Source organism: Eimeria acervulina, genomic scaffold (genome assembly GCF_000499425.1).
Source record: "Eimeria acervulina Houghton genomic scaffold, Eah_scaff153, whole genome shotgun sequence".
Lineage (NCBI taxonomy): Eukaryota > Apicomplexa > Conoidasida > Eucoccidiorida > Eimeriidae > Eimeria > Eimeria acervulina.
In genome coordinates, this window is record NW_013550207.1 from 23,799 (window position 1) to 42,020 (window position 18,222).

An 18,222-nucleotide genomic window follows, 5' to 3' on the forward strand; every position below is an offset into this window, starting at 1 on the left:
ATGGCATGCACAGCCTGCAGCAGCAGCAGCAGCAGCAGCAGCAGCAGCAGCAGCAGCAGCAGATACGCAACACCATTCAACCACCACACCCGTCTCACCACTCCCCTATCTGCAAATCCTGCAGCTCCACCAGCAGCAGCAGAAAGCAGCAACAGTAGCAGCAGCAACAACAGCAGCAACCGCAGCAACACCAGCAGCAGCAACAACACCAGCATCAACAACAACACCACCAGCAGCAGCAACAACACCAGCAGCAGTAGCAGCAAAAACACCAGCAGAAACAGCAGCAGCAACAGCAACACCAACAGCAGCAGCAACAGCAGCAGCAACAGCAGCAGCAGCATCAACAGCAGCAGCAACAGCAACAGCAGCAGCAACAGGAGCAGCAACAGCAACAGCAACACCAACAGCAACAGCAGCAGCAGCAGCAGCAGCGCACGGAAGTTTGATCAGCAAAGCTGACGAATCCAAACCCCCGACTTCGCCCCTCAGAGTCGCGCTGAATGCGAGCGGAGACAATGTCTCCAAAATGTTGAAAGTGCTGCAGCAGCAGCAGCAGCAGCAGCAGCAGCAGCAGCAGCAGCAGCAGCAGCAGCAGCAACAGTAGCAGGAACCGCAGCAGCACCAGCAAAGGGCAGTAGCAGCAGCAGCAGCACAGAGAAGCAGCACAAGCGTCTATTAGATGCAGCTGCAATATTTTAGAGACAGCAACAGCCTCCAACTGTCTCTGTTTATTAACTGTCTCCTTCTGTCTTTGGTTATGTCTCTCTCTGTCTCTCCCTATGTCTCTATCTTTATTACCTTTATTATGTTGAATATTATATTTATTATTTATCTTTATTATGTTTTTTAGCTTTATTATCTCTATTAATATATTTAAAGATTATATATATACATTCTTTAATCTTATCTTTAATATTATATGATCTCTAATATCTTTAATATTATCTTTATTAATATCTTTAATATTATCTTTATTACTATTAATATATATTATACATATATATATATATATATATATGCACACATATATTATTATCTTTATTAATATCTTTAATATTATCTTAGATATTATCATATTTAATATCTGTACTATAATATTTTATTTTATTGTCTTTATAAAGACATACTTCTATTAAAACAACGTCATTCCCATCATTAAGCACTTTGTTTTCTTTATTAATATATATATATGTATATATATACATATATATGTATATTAATATATATATGTATATTAATATATATTTATATGTATATATATATAATATATATTTATATGTATATTAATATATATATATATATATGTATATTAATATATAAATATATACATATATATATTTATATGTATACTTATATATATTCTTTAATATTATCTTTAATAATATATTTATTATAATATAATATTTAATTTATAAAGACGTACTTGTATTAAATCGACGTCGTTCCAGTCGTTAGGCACGTGAAAGACAAACAAATTTGCACCTGGGGGCCCAAACTGCGAACCCGACTCCCTGGAGCTAGCAGCACGTGCTGCTGCTGCTGCTGCTGCTGCTGCTGCTGCAGCTGCAGCAGACGGCTGAGGCTTGTCTAACTCCGCTGGCCTCTCCCACTGTGTCACCCCTAAAGCAGCAACAGCAACACCAACAGCAGCAATAGCAACAGCAGCAGCAGCAACAGCAGCAGCAGCAACAGCAGCAGCAGCAACAGCAGCAGCAGCAGCAGCTATACGAGAAGAGACAGAAGAAGAGGCAGAGGCATTTAAACATAATAACAGAGATGTAGAAAGGAGACACAAATAGAGTTAGCAGCAGAGACAGACAAAAATACAAAAAAAGCAAAACTGCTGCAGCAAACGACAGCAGGAGACAGAGAAAAGAAAAGAGAGATAAAAGGAGACAGATAAAGACAGAGACAAACACAGATATACAAACAAAGAGAGAGACAGAGACAGAGACAAACAAAAATAATATTCTTGCCTGTCTGCACGTTGTAGTAATACGCGTGCCCGTCGTGGGTGAAGTATTGCTGCCAAGGGGAGTTCGGCCCAGGTGCTGCAGCAGCAGCAGCAGCAGCAGCAGCAACAGCAGCAGCAGCAGCAGCGACAGCAGCAGCAAAAGGAGAAGCAGCAACAGAAACGGCAGGTGGGTCCGTTGCTGCAGCCAACTAGGCGCAGCAGCACATCTAGGGTTTAGGGTTTATGCACTTAGGGTTTAGGGTTTGCACTCCTAGGGTTTAGGGTTTAGGGCTTAGGGTTTACGGGCATTTGCAGCTTCTTTCTTCTCCGCCTCCTTCTTTGCTGCTGCAGCACTTGGCTTCTGATTAGCCATGCGACACTCAGCAGGACTTTCAAATCCCTGCAGCAGCAGCAGCAGCAGCAGCAGCAGCAGCAGCAGCAGCAGCAGCAGCAATTAGAACAGCAAGGGGTAAACGCTACTCCGAAAGAAACAAGCAGCAGCAGCTGCAGCAACAGCAGCAGCAGCATAGCAGCAGCAGCGTGGATGCCCACAGCAGCAGCAGCCGACGTAGCAACATAAAAAACACCAGCAGCAGCAACAGCAGCAGCAGGATGCAGCAACGAACAGTGGAGGCCCAGAAAGAGAAGCGGAGAGAGCTGAATTAGCAGCAGCTGCAGCAACAGCAGCAGCAGCAAGACGACCAAACACAAAAAGGCCCCCATGCGGCCATAGCAGCAGCAGCAACAGCAGCAGCAGCAGCAGCAGCACTGCCGCAGCAAGAGCAGCAACTGCTGCACTCAGTAGAAAATGCAGCATCTCCACCATCACCAGCAGCAGCCGAATCAGAAGCAAGCAACCAACAGCAGCAGCAGCAAGATAAGCAGCAGCAGCAGCAGCAGCAGCAACAGACCTCGAAGGTGAGTTGTCCGTCTATGCCTGCAACAGCACTTTGAGCTTCTGCTGGGGAGCAGAAAGTAACGAACGCCCAACCCGTTTGCTGCTGCAGCTGATCAGCCATGTAGAACAATGAAGCTACATGCCCGTACTCCTGCATCTTAGAACGCAACGCATCCTGCAGCAGCAGCAGCAGCAACAGCAGCAGCAGCAGCAACAGCAGCAGCAGCAGCAACAGCAGCAGCAGGGGTAGTTGGAACAAGAGCAAATGATATAGCAGCAGCAGAACTGCAGCAGCACGAAAAAGCGCTAAGAATTTACTAGCCGATTGCACGAATGGTGCTGCCTTTGCAACAGCAGCAGCAGCAGCAGCAGTAAAAGCAGCAGCAGCCCCCACAATTGCAGCAGCAGCAGCAGCAGCAGCTGGACGCCTCACCTCTGTAAGGGTGTGGGGCAGTTTGCCCACGAAGACTTTGCAGGTTGATGCCGCCATGGTTGCAGTTTCTTCTGCTGCTACTACTGCGTTCTGTTGCTGCTGCTGCTGCTGCAGCAGCACTTCCTGCTGCTGCTGCAGCGAACCCTTGCTGCAGTTGCTGTTGCTATTGGTGCCGCTGCTTCAGACGCTGATAGCGGCGGCGCCTCTAAGGAACTGCACGAAGAGGCGATAAAATATATTGAAGCAACAGTAGCTTCCCGCTGCTGCTGCAGCTGCTGCTGCTGCTGCTGCTACTTGTCTGCTATAAAGGATCTGGGGCCAGCGGACCCCTAAAGGCTCTCAGTTTAGCTAAAGAGGAAGCAACGAAGGGGCTAAGGTGGGGAGGACTCGCTGCAGCGGCTGGAGCGGCTGCAGCGGCAGCAGCAGCAGCAGCAGCAGCAGGAAGTGCTTCTAGGCCTGACAAGGTAAGGAGCTGAGGGCTCTATGAAGAGGGAGATAAAGAAAGAAAGATCCAAGAAGTCTTGTATTTGAAGGTAGTGCTACTATAGCTGCTGCTGCTGCTGCTGCTGCTGCAGCTGCTGCTGTTGCTGCTACTTTGCTGGCAGGGCTGCTGCTGGTGTTGGAGGAGCAGGCGCAACTGCTGCAGCTGCTGCTGCTGCTCCTCAATTCCTTCTTCCTTATAGCAGATAAAAAGCTGCAAACAAGTTAAGATAAAGAACGAGCAAAGGGGCTCATCGCGCTGCTGCAGCACGCACTGCATGCAGCAGCAGCAGCTGCTGCTGCAGTGGCTGCAGCCAGCAGCAGCAGCAGTCAAGGCGACTCAAGCAGCAGCAGCAGCAGCAACAGCAGCAGCGGCAGCAGCAATGCAGCAGCAGCAGTAGCAGCACAATTGGGCCTCCATGCTGATAATTCATTACATATTTGAGTTAAAGAAAATATATAACAGGAAATAGAGAAGAAGACAGCAACAACTGCAGCAGTAGCAGCAGCAGCAGCAGCACGGTCGGCAGCAGCAAAGGAACGAGACACGCTGCTGCTCGCTAGTACTTTTATTGCTGCTGTTTCCTCCGCTTGTAGCAGCAGCACAACTTTATTCATACAAAACACCTGCTGTAACAGCAACGCAGCAGCTGCTGCAGCTGCTGCTGCAGCTGCTGCTGTTGCTGCAGCAGCCGAGCACATAGCTTGCAGGCACCCTAACCTGCCATACAGGCAAAGTACCAGCAGCAGCAGCAGCAGGAGCAGCAGCAACTACAGCAGCAGCAACGGGGCTGCCGCCAGCTCGGCGGGCGGCAGCGGCCGCAGCAACAGCCGCAGCAGCACCTGCTCAACACCAGGAACAGCAGAAGCAACTGCAGCAGCAACAGCAGAAGCAGCAGCAGGCGCAGCATGCCTGGCCGCAGTAGGGTCGCCAGCAGCCCATGGTGGCCGAGAACCAACAGCCGCTGCCGCAGCAGCAGCAGCAGCAGCAGCAGCAGGATTTGCAGCAGCTGCAAGCGCCAGCAGCAAGCAGGTCGTCGTTCTCTCTCTTTAGCACAGATAAGAACAGCAGCAGCAGCAGCAGCAGCAGGAACAGCAGCGGGAGTCCCAGCACGACACTGAGCAGCAGCAGCAGCAACGGCAGCAGCAGCACCTGCAGCAGCGGCAGCAGGGGGCTTAGCCAGGTCGTGGTGCTCGATCATGCCCCGACCCCTTATAGAATCCTTCATCTTGAGACAGCAGCAGAAGCGGCAACTGCTGCTGCTGCTACTGCTAAGGGCAAGCACAAGATGCGGAGCTCTGTGCCGCCGCTGTCTCCTCCAGGCTCAGCAGCAGGCTCAGCAGCAGCAGGAGCAGCAGCAGCAGCAGGAGCAGCAGCAGCAGCGGGGCGGTATTCTGTCTCATCTCGCGCTTCTTCTCTTACCGAATCTGAAGGCAGCTGGCAGCGGACATTCGCTGCAGCACCTGCAGCACCATCAACAGCAGCAGCAGCAGCAGCAGCAGCAGCAGCAGCAAGGGAGGTTATTGACGTAGCTGAGGTTTTATCTCCGGAGACACAAAAAAGAAATTTAAAAGAAGTTGAGAGAGCGCAGCACATCAGCGCAGTCGTCAACGTCACCGCTGGCCTTCAAGTAGGGTTTAGGGTTTAGGGTTTAGGGTTTAGGGTTTAGGGTTTAGGGTTTTGGGTTTAACTTCCGGTTGCTTGTGCGGGGTCTAGGGTTTTTAAGAACTCAATGCTGCACTGCGGGATTTGATTGAGTAGCTAGGGTTTAGGGTTTAGGGTTTAGGGTTTAAGTTTTAGGGTTTTGGTTTTATGGACGCATATGCAGTGTTGATTCCGAAGGGTTTAGGGTTTAGGGTTTAGGGTTTAGGGTTTAGGGTTTAGGGTTTTGCAGGGTGTGTTGGTGCAGCAGCTGCAGCAGCAGCAGGGCGGAGGTTTGTTTGGCGGTTTTTCTGTGGGCAGCAGCATCAGCAGCGCTGCAGCAGCAGACAACAGCAGCAGCAGCAGCTTTCTCCCGTTGCTGCTGGGCGGCGAGCAGCAGCAGCAGCAGCAGCAGCAGCAGCACCGGACCCGCGCAGCTGAAGACTTTGAGCCTTTCTTCGCCTCCCTGGGAGAAGTGCGTCTAAACCCTAAACCCTAAACCCTCACGCAGTTCAAACCCTAAACCCTAATCCCTCACAGAGCTCAAACCCTAAACCCCAATTGGTAGGTACAAGAGGGTAAACCCTAAACCCTAAACCCTCGGCAACCGAAGGAGCGCGCAGTGCGGCTACTCAAACCCTCAACAGTCTTTCAGTCAGCCTGGAGGGCTAAACCCGTCAAACCCTAAACCCTAAACCCCAAACCCTTAACCCTGGTGGGGCCGGGGCTTGGGTGAAGCAGCACAGCTGGTGGTGAATTGCTGCTGCAGGGGCATTCATTTGCTGCTGCATGTCTTTTGCTGCTGCTCAGGACCTTATCCGCTTCGAGCGCAGCAGCAGCAGCAGCAGCAGCAGCAGCAGCAGCGGGGAAGGGTTTGAGTGCAAGCGCAGCAGCCCGGCATTTGATTTGCTGCTGGCTAGCGGTGGATTGTCTTCTAGGCCTCCTGAGGAGCAGCAGCAGCAGCAGCAGCAGCAGAGGGAGCTGTTGCGCAAGCAGCAGCAGCAGCTGCTGCAGCAGCTGCAGCAGGAGATGCCTGCTGCTTTCTTTGAGGCCTCCTTTGATGTCTCTCAGTTCCTCTCGTTGGAGCCGCAGCAGCTGCCAGCACAACTTGAAAAAGTAAACCCCAAAAGAGCATTCAGCGGTCTAGGGTTTAGGGTTTAGGGTTTAGGGTTTAGGGTTTAGACTCCCGATGCTCTGCTACTTAGGGTTTAGGGTTTAGGGTGTGTGTTTTTCTCGGGCTCGCTGGACAAGACAAATTCGGGTTTAGGGTTTAGGGTTTAGGGTTTAGGGTTTAGGGTTTAGGGTTTAGGGTTTGTGCAGTTATCGGACTGGCTAGACAAGGTGGAGACAGGGTTGGTGTCTCTCTTTCCGCCCTTTCCTTTCTTTGCTGCTTCAATTCGTAATATCTACCGCATGCAGCAGCAGGCCCAGCGCCTCATTGCTGCTTCTCAGGAACTCAGGTCAGCCACCACCAGCAGCAGTGGCAGCAGCAGCAGTGGCAGCAGCAGTGGTAGCAGGTGGAGTTGTATGGGGCTATTGCTGCTGCTGCTGCTGCTGCTGTTGCTGCTGGTGCAGGGAGGAGCTGCAGCAAGTTCGATCCCGGGGCGTTGAGCTGGGGCTGAAGATTTTGAGGCTCTCTAAGTACGTGCTGTTGCAGCAGCAAACCATCTGCAGCAGCAGCAAACCATCTGCAGCAGCAGCAGCAGCAGCAGCTTGCGGCTAGAAGCAGAAAGGGGGCTGTCTGGGCCTCTTGCTTGGCCTCGCATCCCTTTGCTGCTGATTCAAGTTGGATTTGTGTCTGTTGCGACTGCTGCTGCTGCTGTTGCTGCTGCTGCTGCTGCTGCTGCAGGCAGCGACAGCAACAGTGCGTGCTGTATCGACAGCTGGAGGCGCTGCAGTCGTTGGGGGCCCTCTGTTCATCACTGCCGCTGCTGCTGCAGCTGCGGGATTGGCGTACTGCTGCGCTGCTGCTGCACAACTCAGCAGAGCTGCTGACGCCTGATTTGCTGCAGCTGCCAGCAGCAAAACACTTCCAGGCACAAGCAGAAGGTGAAGATGCACCTGCTGCTGCTGCTGCTGATGATGATGCTGCTGCTGCTTCTGCTGATGATGATGAAGATGCTGCTGCTGCTGCTTGTGCTGCTTCTGCTGCTGATGATGATGATGCTTCGGCTGCTGCTGCTGGATAGATGCGGCAGTAGCACTTGCTGCTGCTTGAAGATGATGCTGCTGGTGCCTGACTGAAGTGTCTTCTGCTGCAGCAGCAGTTTATTGATGCTGCTGTGCTGCTGCTGTTGCTGCTGCTGCTGCTGTTGGTCCATTGGTTAAAGTGGCGGCAGCCGCTGCAACGCTGCAGGCTGTAGACATCCCTCGATCGCTTCTGCTGCGTTTCTGTTGCTGCTGCTGCTTCTGCTGCTGCTTCTGCTGCTGCTTCTGCTTCTGCTTCTGCTGCTGCTGCTGCTGCACAGAGGAACGCCAGCGGCTGAAGACCGCCACGCAATCAGCTTTTGTCTCCGAGTCCTTGAAGTACTTCTTTGCTGCGCAGCAGGAAGAGGAGACACCTGCTGCTGCTGCTGCTGATGAGGATCTGTTGTCGCGCACCCTAACGACCGCAAGCCTGTGCTGCTGCCCTCCCTCAGAAGCAGCAGCAGCAGCAACAGCAGCAGAAGCAGCAGCAGCAGGCTGGCAGGGATTACGCTGCACGCTGCTTCCAGGGGTATTAGATAATCGTGTGCTGTACAATCCTGCTTCGGGTTCGCTGCTGTTGCTGCTGCCGCCAGCAGCAGCAGCAGCAGCAGCAGCTTTTGAATCTTCCGAGTGGTCCGCAGGTCATACCACTGCAGCAGCAGCAGCAGCAGCAGCTGCTGCTGCTGCTGCACCGTCGGAGCAGCAGGACAGCGTGTGGGTTGCGGTGTCTCCTCAGTTTGCTGCAGCATTTATAAAAGAAGTGTCTCTTCAGGTGTATGGGCAGTTTGCTGAGGGATGGGCGGGGGCTTATAGACTCGACGAGGAGCCTCACGACCCGCAACAGCAGCAACAGCAGCAGCAGCAGCAGCAGCAGCAGCAACAGCAGCAGCAGCAGCGGCGACGGCCCCACAGAGGGTTCGCATGGGAGGAAGTAGGCGTCTCCATTTGCTGCTTTAGCTGCTGAGGGTGTCTCCTCTAGTGCTCCTGCTGCTGTTGCTTTTGCTGCTGCTGCGTTTGCTGCTGCTGTTGCGTTTGCTGCTGTTTTTGCTGCTGCTGCTGTTTTTGCTGCTGCTGCTCGCCACCTTTGTTGCTGCTGCTACCTTTGCTGCTGCTGCTACGTTTGCTGCTGCTGCTGCTGCTGCTTCTGATCAGCGTGTGTGCAGGGAGGCGGGGGCCGAGGCAACGCTCTGCGCTTCTCTCGAAGTGCTGCTGAGTATGGATCTGCTGCAGAAGGCGTTGCTGCTGCTGCGGCAGCAGATCCCAGCTGTATGCCGAGATGTAATGAGGCGAGCTATCATCTTTCTGCTGCACCAAAGAGGAGCACTGCAGCAGCAGCAGCAGCAGCAGCAGCAGCAGCAGGTGCAGCAACAGCAGCAAGGGCAGAAGGTCGGCAGCACTGCCGTCACGGAGACAGATAGGGAAGCCGAAGCTGCGTCTCTCCTGGCAGAGTTGAAGCAAGAAGCAGCAGCAGAAGAGACAGGTGCAGCAGCAGCAGAAGAGACAGGTGCAGCTGCAGCAGAAGAGACAGGTGCAGCAGCAGCAGCAGCAGCAGCAGCGGCTTCCACTGTGCTGCGCCGCGAGACAAGCTCAGCCTTCAATTCAGATGCAGAGGAAGATGCTACGCAGCACCAAGAGCAGCAGCAGCAAGAGCAGCAGCAACAAGAGCAGGAGCAGGAGCAGCAGCAGCAGGACAGGCCAGTGCAGCAGCAGGAGCAGCAGCAACCGCAGCAACAGCAGTCGCAGCAACAAATGCAGCCGCATCAGCAACAGCCGGAGCAGCAACCACAGCAGCAGCCGCGTCAGCAGCAGCAGCAGCAGCAGCAGCAGCAGCGAGTGCGCGCTGCTGAGCTGTCAGCAGCTCTAGGCCAGCTGAGTTCAAGAGAGTTTTGTTTTGTCTTCCGCGACTTGTGCGGGCATGCAGTTGCCGTGGGTAGGCATTAGGTTTGCTGCTGCTGCTGCTGCTGCTGCTCTTGCTGCTGGTGCTGCTGGTGCTGCTGCTGTCTTGGGTTCAAGATAGCAGCAGCAGCATGCGGCTCTCAGAAGCAATCGTGGTTGTGCTGCTGCTGATTTAGAGTATATCTCTGCTGCTGATAATAATGCTTTTGCTGCTGCGACATCTTCAAGTCCTGTAACCTTTGCTGCTTCTGCTGCTGCTGCTGCTGCTGCTTGTGCTGCTGCTGCTGCTGCTGCTGCTGCTGCTGCTGCTGCTGCTGCGCTTAGCATGTCGGGTTGAGTCGTGGCTAACATTTGTGCTGCTGCGCGCCGCGGAGTTGGGTACATTTCGCCTATGCAGCCAGCAGCAGCAGCAGCAGCAGCAGCAGAAGCAGCAGAAGCAAGATGAGAAACAACGGTCGCAGCAGCAGCAAGAGCAGCAGCAGCAGGACCACGAACAGCCGCAGCAGCAGCAGCAGCAGCAGCAGCAGCAGCAGGGAAGTGCAACAGCAGACGACGACTTGTCAGCCTTAGTTGCTGAAGCGGAAGCACTGACACGTAGCTGGCGCTTTATTGCAGCAGCTCTTGTTCGTGTGGCGGAGGTATGCTGCTGCTGTTGCTGCTGCTGCTGTTGCTTCTGCTCCTGTTGCTGCTGCTGCTGCTGCTGCTGCTGCATTTGCTGTTGTCGCTGCTGCTGCTGCGTGCATCCTTCATAGGCGTACGCTTTAGCTGTCCCTTCTTCCCCGCAGCAGCAGCAGCAGCAGCAGCAGCAACCGAAGCAGCAGCAGGAGCAGCAACAGGTGGAGCAGCAACAGGCGCGGCAGCAGCAGTTTGACGCGGGTCTTGAGCGTGAAAGTTTGTTTGATTTTTTTCTGTTTTGTTTGCATGCAGATCTGCCTAGACACCCTAATTACCAAAGTTGTAGCCGTGCTGCAGACGAGAGGGACGCAAGCAGCAGCAAACGCAGCGCAGCTAGCGCAGCTGCTGCTGACAGCAGCAGCAGTAAGTGCTGCCAATTCTGTCTCTTCCCGTCTGTCTCTCTGCTGTGCAGCTGCTGCTGTCTCCTGTCTTTGTCTCGTGTGCTCCTTCGCCTGCTGCTGCTGTTGCTTCTGCTGTATCTAACCACTGCCTTAGCAGCCTGCTGCTGCTGCTGCTGCTGCTGCTGCTGCTGCTTGCAGGCGATGGGGTGTCTGTACGCAGTGCAGCAGCGCCTACGGGCCCGCGTAGCTCAAATTCTGCTGCAGTCCCTCAACGTCACTGTCGTCTTGCTGCAGCAGCAGCGGCAGCAGCAGCAGCAGAAGCAGCAACAGAGCTTAAAGATTGCTTCGGGCTCCCCCGGCAGCGAGAACAGCAAACAGCAGAGCGCTGCTGCTGCTGCTGCCGCCGCCGCTGCTGCTGCTGCTGCTGCTTCGCCCTCTTGGCAGCAGCCTGTCTTCTTCGCAGACTACACCGGTAAGCCCACAAGGAAAAAGACATGCAGCAGCAGCAGCAGCAACAGCAGCAGCAGCAGCAGCAACGAGTTGCAGAGTCGCAATGGGCTCATGGGGGGTTGCGCTGCATTTGCTGCCTCTGTTGCTATTGTTGCTGCTCTTGCTGCTGCTGCTCTTGCTGCTGCTGCTGCTGCTGGTTTTGTGTGTAGGCAGCAACAGCCTGCTGCGGCTGCTGCCTTGCTGCAGCCCCAGCGCTGCATGCAGTCGCTTAAAGAATCTGCGGGTTGATTTTGTGTCTCCTGCTGCTTCCTCCCTTTACCCCTTTCTTCAGTCCCAAAGCAGACGTAAACCCTAAACCCTAAACCCTAAACCCTAAACCCTAAGTTGCAGTGGTGAGCGGTGGGCGTACATAGCAACAGGCCTTTCAGCCTGAGCGAGGAGACAGCACGCGTTTAGGGTTTAGGGTTTAGGGTTTAGGGTTTGTGCAGGCATCTTGGAGGGGGTGCATGAGGCGAGGCTGCTGCAGCTGGAGGTGCTGCTAGCGAAGGAGACTTGGGAGAGACAGCCGTTGCAGCAGTCTCTGCTGCAGCACTTAGAGAAGCTGCTGCTGTCGGTTGAGCCTGCCCCTGCGGAAGCAGCAGCAGCAGCAGGAGCTGCTGCTGCTGCTGCTGCTGCTACAGCTGCAGCAGAAGCTGAGGCAGCAGAACCAACGGCAACTACAGCAGCTTCGCTCTCACCGGGTGCTTCCTTTAGTGTCTCTCCAGCACTAACTGTCTCCCCAGCAACATCAGCAGCAAAGGCAGCAGCAGCAGCAGCAGCAGCAGCAGCCACCAGCAGAGACGTTGTGCTACCCAATGAAGAAACCCTTGCGGCTGTTTCAGCAGGCACCACACCTGCTTCTGGTTGTGCTGATGCTGCTGCTGCTGCTGCTGCTGCTGCTGCTAGCGGGCGCGTGGTCGCCAGCATAGGGCCCAGAGGCCTAATTCTTGATGGGGAGGAATTTGCTGTTGCTCCTTCAGTGCTCGTCACTCTTGCGGTCAGCTGCTGCTGCTGCTGCTGCTGCTTCTCGTGCAAGCGCTGATGCTTCTGCTGCAGTTTCTGCTGCTGCTGTTGCTGCGGGCTTGGGCTTCTGTCTCCATCTCTGTTTGCTCGTCCCAATTGCAAGCGCAGTTTGCTTCTCATTTTGCTTGAGGGGCAGTGTCAATAAGCCTGTCGGGCTCTTTGCTGCTGCTGCTGCTGCAGCAGCAGCAGCAACAGCAGTGCAAGCATAAGTGTTAGTTAGCTCGTTGTCTGTTTGTTTGTTTGTTTGTTTGTTTGTTTGTTGCTCAGCTTATGCAGGAGTATCTGTCTCTTGCACTGTGGCTGCCTTCGCTGCAATCTGCTGCTTTTACTTCGTTAGGCGATTTGCTGCTGCGCTTCGTTCGGGTGTCTGTGCAACTAACTGTGGGCGGTGGGGCGGTGCAGCGGCAGCAGCTGCAGCGCATTACTGCTGGCGTTCTTGGAAGGGTTGCTAGGTCCTTTGATTGTCTCCTGCTGCTGCTTCAGAGACTCATAGATAGCCTCAGTCAGCAGCAAAGGCTGCAGCAGCAGCAGCAGCAAGGGCAGCAGCAGCAGCAGCACCAAGAGCAGCAGCAGCAGCAGCAAGAGCAGCAGCAGCATAGACGGTTGAACACCATTGAAGAGGAATGGCATCCCCCAGAAAGACCGCCTCTGCTGGTGCTGCTGCAGCAGCAACCCGAAGGAGAGAGGCAGCGCATGCAAGACGGAGCAGCAGCTGCAGCACAGCAGCAGCAGCAGCAGCAGCGCAAGAGGGAGTTGGAAAGTGCAGCAAAAGCCTTTCTTCTGAGTGTGCGTCGCTCGCAGCAGCAGCAGAAGCTGAGTCCAGCTGCGTTTGCTGCCAGCCCTGCTGCAGCAGCAGCAGCAGCAGCAGCAGCAGCAGCAGCAGCAGCAGCTGAGGAAGACTTGGCAGCTGGTGAAGATCCGTTCATGCCTCCCCTCCTTCCTATTGAAGCTGTGTCTCCGGTGTATAGGCAGCTGGGCCTTGTCTCTTCAGGGCTTAAAACTGCTGCTGCGCTGCAGCGGCTGCGGCAGACAGCCAGCGGCATCGCCCATAGCAAGTCTCTTGTACGCTGCTGCTGCTGCTGTTGCTGCTGCTGCTCCTGCTGCTGCGGCTGTTGCTGCTGCTGATCCTGCTGCTGTTTCCTGTTGTTTCCTGCTGGAGGCAGGCGTGTGGTGTAGAGTTTGCTGCAGAGCGTCTCTTAGCAGCAGCAGCTGCTGCAGCAAGAGCAGCTGCTACACTGCTTGACTTCATGTTGCGTATCCTGTTGCTGCTGCTGCTGCTGCTGCTGCTGCTGCTGCTGCTGCTGCAGGTGTTTGAAAAGCTGGTGGCAATATTGGTGGATCGCTTTGAGTTCCACGCGACCGTTTGGCTGTCTGCGCCTCATCCCCCTGCAGCAGCTAGAAGCAGCAGCAGCAGCAGCAGCAGCAGCAGCAGTGACCAGCAGCAGGCGAGCGAGCTGCCGCTGCCGCACGACGCACTGAGGGAGTTGGTGAAAGATATTTCTTTAATGTACAAAGTAAGAAGAAGTTCCTGCTGCTGTTGCTGCTGCTGCTGCTGCTGCGGGTGTTGGGTTAGTTCGCGTTGCTGCACCGCCTACATTCACAGTGCTGCTGCTGCTGCTGCTGCTGCTGCTGCAGGTGTTAGCACGCGTGCTGCCTCAGGAGAGCGTCAGCCGCCTCTTTGCGTTGGCCTTCCACTCGATGGCCGATATATTTGCAGCAAAGCTGCAGCAGCTGCAGCAGCAGCAGCAGCAGCAAGGATCCGCTATTGCTGCTGCCAGCAGCAGCCTTCAGGTTCAACGCCTCGTGAGTACAGATGCGTCTCCCGCTGCTGGTTTGGCTGCAGAGCCGACAGCAGCAGCAGCTGCTGCTGCTGCCGCTGCTGCGCCCCAAGTTGCAGGGAAGCCTGTAGCTTCAACGCCAGCAATAGCAGCAGCAGCAGCAGCAGCAGCAGGAGAGCAGCAGTGGAGTGTAGGGGATCGATTGTGTCTTGACTGTCTCTGTTTATATGAAAGCCTGAGGGGCTTTCCTTTGCTGCTGCAGCCGCTGTCTCTTCTAGTCTGCGATCTCTTCAGTGCATGCAGCAAAGTATACACCCCTTCACCAAATGTACAGCAACTCCTAGAGGCAGCGCTGCCACTCTGAACCAGCAGCAGCAGCAGCAGCAGCAGCAGTGGTTGCAGCAGCAGTGCAGACGGCGGCAGCACACAACTGCAGCAGAAACAGCAGCAGCGGTACTTCGCTGCATTTTAAACTCTGCTGCTGTTGCAGTTGCTGCGGCTGATGCTGCTGCTACAGTTGCTGCTGCTGCTGTTGGTGGGGGCAGTGCGGCTGTGGGGTCACAGCGCACCTTTTGCAAATGGTGCGGCGTTCAGCGCGACTTGCTGCTGTGCCTGCAGCAACAGCAGCAGCAGCGACAGCAGCACGTGCAGCAGCAGCAGCAGGTACAGCAGCTGGTGCTGCTGCTTGTTAGCTGCTGCTGCTGCTTAGCTGAGTGCCTTTTCGTATGTTCACTATCCCTTATTTGCGCAGATATTGGGGTGTACGTACACCTCAAAGCTAGCAAATGAAGACAGCCTCCTGTGGCGGCCGATGCTGCTGCTGCTGCAACACAGGCAGCAGCAGCAGCAGCAGCACGCGCATGCAGCAAGCAGCGCGGCAGCTAATGGATGAGCCAGCCCTTGGATTTAATTAGAGGCTGCTTCGCCTCTTCTTACCTTTTTTTGCTGTGGGGTGTACATACACCTCAGGGTTTGTGAGGTGTATATATATCTCGGGGTGTACATACACCCCGCAATGCGGCAGCAGCACAACGCTTAAATAAATTATTTACTTTTTGCTGAGGAATAAACAAATACAGAAAATGTCGTCTTAATGCATCTGCACACCGCGGCAACAGCAGCAGCGCGCAGCAGCAGCTAATCTGAATGCTGCTGCTGCTGCTGTTGCTGCTGCTGCTGCTGCTGCTGTTGCTGCTGCTGCTGCTGCAGCAACAGCAGTCACGCGTTCGGCATGAGAAGCATCGCTTCAAAAGGTGCAAACCCTAAACCCTAAACCCTCGCGGCCTTAACCCTAAGCCCCTAAACGCTGTACCCTCTCCCGACTGTCTGTAAGCCAGGCGCAGCAGCAGCAGCAGCAGCAGCAGCAGCAAACGGCGCTGTCTCACAGCAGCACCAACAGAAAAGCCAGCTGCAACAGCGCACCAGCAGTAGCTGCTGCTGTTGCCGCTGCTGGTGTTGCTACTGCTGCAGTTGCTGCTGCTGCTGCTTGTCGACTGCCGCTAGCTGCCTCCTGGGCTCGCTGTGAGCCCCCTTCAAACCCTAAAAAAGGGTTTAGGGTTTAGGATTTAGATGTCTTCAAAGAGTTCATCTTGCCTTGGAGAGTCTTGAGTGAACAAAGAAGGAGAAGAGAACAGCAACGCTTCGGGTGTCTCTGCTGTTTCCCTTGGTGCTGCAGTTGCTGCTGCTGCTGCTGCTGCTGCTGTTGTTGCTGCTGCTGCTACTGCTGGAGCTGCTGCTGGTGTAGGGGTAAAGAGGTATCCGCCGGTGCAGTTGCTGCTGCTCATACTCAACACGCTCAGCAGCAGGGGATCCTGCTGCTGCTGCTGCGGCATGCTGCTGCTGCTGCTGCTGCTGCATCTTCCCCCTCCATGGGGCGGCAGCATATTCACGGGTCGCGCTGCTGCAGAGCGGTGCAGCACAACCAAGTGCGGCTGCTGCTGCAGCGGTTGCTGCTGCAGCGGCTGCTGCTGCAGTGGCTGCTGCTGCAGCGGCTGCTGCTCTAACGGCTGCTGTTGCAACCGCTGCTGCTGCAGCGGTAGCTGCTGCGGCTGATGCAGAAGGAGCTGCTGCTGCTGCGGGAGTTGCTGCTGCTGCGGCGGCTGGTGCAGAAGGAGCTGTTGCTGCTGCAGGGGTTGCTGCTGCAGGGGTTGCTGTAGCTGCTGCAGGGGCTGCTGCCGCTGTTCTATAAACGGCTGCTGATAAGGCAGGGATTTCTGATGCTGTGACTGTAGGAGTTGCTGCTGCAGTTGTTGTTGCTGCTGCTGCAGCGGCTGCTGCGGCGAGGCTTCCCGCTGCAGCAGCTCCAGCGCTTGGGGGGCAAGCGTTTCGCTGTGAGCCTGCTGGCGTTGCTGCTGCAGCTGCTGCAGCAGGATTTGCTGTTGCTGCAGTTCTCGCTGCAGCTCCTTCTGTTGCTGCAGGAATGCTTGTTGCTGCTGCTGTTGCTGCTGCAGCAGCTGCTTCTGCTGCTGGTGCCGCAGCAGGCTTGCATGCAACGGTGGAGGTAAAGCCCATGAGGCAGGCAGCGGTTGCTGCTCTTGTTGCTGCGGCTGTTGTTGATGCTGCTGCAACTGCTGATGCTGTTGCTGTAACTGCTGCTGCTGTTGCTGCTGTAATTGCTGCTGCTGCTGCAGATGGTGGGGAATAGATTGCAATTTCAGGCTCTGGGATGGCTGCTGCTGCAGCTGCTGCTGCTGCAACTGCTGCTGCTTCAACTGCTGCTGCTGCACAAGCTGCTGCTGCACCTGCTGCTGCTGCACCTGCTGCTGCTGCTGCTGCTGCAGGCTGCAGGCAGCGAGAGGTATGGGGTCGTGTTGCTTAAGAAATACCTGCAGCGTCCGCTGCTGCAGCTGCAGCTGCTGCAGCTGCTGCTGCAAACTCTGCAGCTCCTGTTCAGTAGGAATAGATGCAGCGGTTTGCTGCTGAAGTGCTCCCTCGCTCCTCCTTTCTTGCTGCTGCTGCTGCGGCTGCGTGGCTAGCTGCTGCTGCTGCAACTGCTGCGGCGGCAGCGGAACTGCTTGCTGCAGCGCTGCTGTGTGCTGCTGCTGCTGCTGTTGCTGCTGCGTTTGCTGCAGGCGCTGCACAGCAGGACGGACTGCAAAGCCTATGAGCTGTGGCTGCTGTTGTTGCTGCTGCTGCTGTTGCTGTTGGTGATGCTGCTGCTGCTGCTGCTGCGGCGGCGGCGGCAGCGACAGCCAAGTCTGCTGCAGCTCCTGCACGTGTGGCTGTTCAGGTAGGAAGCCCGAGCTTCTGCACGCCCGTTTCTCCTGCTCCTGCTGTTGCTGCTGCTGCTGCTGCTGCGGTGGCTTAAGGAGGTAAGCATAGGCAGCAGCAGGTTCATCGCTCATAGATAAATACCGCAGCAGCAGCCGCTGCATGCCCGGCCCCAACTCCGGTAGCTCCATGCTGCTGCTGCTGCTGCTGCTGCTGCTGCGGTGTGCATGCACAAGTGCCATAGTGAGCACAGTAGTGCCGGTGCTGGCAGCAGCAGCAGCAGCAGCAGCAAGCTGCTGCTGCTGCTGCTAGTCAGCCGCCTCAGATTTTGCTGCTGTTTTCATGGCTGTTTTGTCTATTTTATTTGTCTCTTGCTTTAATTAAAGTTTTGCTGCAGCTGCCTGCAGCGCATGCTGCTGCTGCGGCTGTGTGCATGCACAGCCTGTCGGCAGCAGCCCCCTTAGCAGCAGCAGCAGCAGCAACAGCAGCAACTGCAGCAGCAGCAACAACACTAACTACACCGGAAAGCGAGAATGCAGATTCTGATGTTGCTGCAGCCAACTCGGGAGTCTACGGAGCAGCAGCAGCAGCAACAACAGCAGCAACAGCAGCAGCTGTTGCTGCAGGACCCCTCGTAGTTCCTGTTGTTTGCTGCAGAGCCATGGAAGCCGCCAGACACTCCCCCCAGAACCCGCAGGCAGCAGCAGCAGCAGCAACAGCAGCAGCAACAGCAGCAACATTAGGGGCAGCAGCAACAGGAGTAGGAGCAGCAGCAGCATCAGCAGCATCAGCTGCAACAACTCTGCAAAAGGAGACAAACAGCACAGCAGCACCTTCGGACGCAGATACAGCTCAAACATCTTCCCGAGCAGCAGCAGCAGCAGCACCACCACCACCAGCAACAGCAGCAGCAGCAGCAGCAGCAGCAGCAGCAGCAGGATCGTACTGGGGACAGGATTTGCTGCAGGCTTGTGGGGGAGAGTCTCCTCGCGTAGCGATTTGTTTATGTGCACACATTCGTTTGCTGCAGTTTGTCTTTGTTGAGGAGCCCAAAGTTATTAAATTTTCGCTGTTTAATCAGCAAATCCATTTGCTCTGGCTTCAGGGATTCGTCACCCAGTCAGACATACTCATGCTCCTGCTGCTGCTGCTGCTGCTGTTGCTGCTGATGCTGCTGCTGCTGCTGATGCTGGTGCTGCTGGGGGTGGTGGTG

At 55.2% G+C, this 18,222-nt stretch overlaps 5 protein-coding genes across 5 annotated transcripts in view; 3 read left to right on the top strand and 2 right to left on the bottom strand.

Moving 5' to 3' along the window:
- EAH_00021440 (hypothetical protein) lies at window positions 1-462 on the top strand (the record flags this gene model as incomplete). The annotated part of the gene is made up of 1 exon (XM_013397057.1): window positions 1-462. One exon carries the CDS (start codon window positions 1-3, stop codon window positions 460-462), a length of 462 nt encoding a protein of 153 aa, XP_013252511.1.
- A 1,787-nt stretch (window positions 463-2,249) lies between these two features.
- EAH_00021450 (hypothetical protein) lies at window positions 2,250-3,345 on the bottom strand (the record flags this gene model as incomplete). Its single annotated transcript, XM_013397058.1, has 3 exons — window positions 2,250-2,357; window positions 2,869-3,030; window positions 3,289-3,345. The coding sequence occupies 3 exons, from the start codon at window positions 3,343-3,345 to the stop codon at window positions 2,250-2,252; spliced, it is 327 nt and encodes a 108-aa protein (XP_013252512.1).
- Window positions 3,346-4,709: 1,364 nt separating this feature from the next.
- Window positions 4,710-14,163, top strand: EAH_00021460 (hypothetical protein, conserved; the record flags this gene model as incomplete). The annotated part of the gene is made up of 15 exons (XM_013397059.1): window positions 4,710-5,399; window positions 5,664-5,885; window positions 6,221-6,526; window positions 6,731-6,870; window positions 6,986-7,051; window positions 7,260-7,459; window positions 7,879-8,528; window positions 8,750-9,527; window positions 9,818-10,131; window positions 10,246-10,384; window positions 10,730-10,981; window positions 11,448-11,995; window positions 12,289-13,083; window positions 13,329-13,535; window positions 13,657-14,163. The coding sequence occupies 15 exons, from the start codon at window positions 4,710-4,712 to the stop codon at window positions 14,161-14,163; spliced, it is 5,814 nt and encodes a 1,937-aa protein (XP_013252513.1).
- Window positions 14,164-15,364: 1,201 nt separating this feature from the next.
- EAH_00021470 (hypothetical protein, conserved) lies at window positions 15,365-17,251 on the bottom strand (the record flags this gene model as incomplete). Its single annotated transcript, XM_013397060.1, has 1 exon — window positions 15,365-17,251. One exon carries the CDS (start codon window positions 17,249-17,251, stop codon window positions 15,365-15,367), a length of 1,887 nt encoding a protein of 628 aa, XP_013252514.1.
- A 419-nt stretch (window positions 17,252-17,670) lies between these two features.
- EAH_00021480 (hypothetical protein, conserved) overlaps window positions 17,671-18,222 on the top strand; it is a gene marked incomplete at both ends in the record, with an annotated part of 2,264 nt that continues 1,712 nt past the window's right edge. Inside the window, one exon of the mRNA XM_013397061.1 lies at window positions 17,671-18,128. Coding sequence (XP_013252515.1) covers window positions 17,671-18,128 — 458 coding nt within the window. The remainder of the gene's footprint in view (window positions 18,129-18,222) is intronic.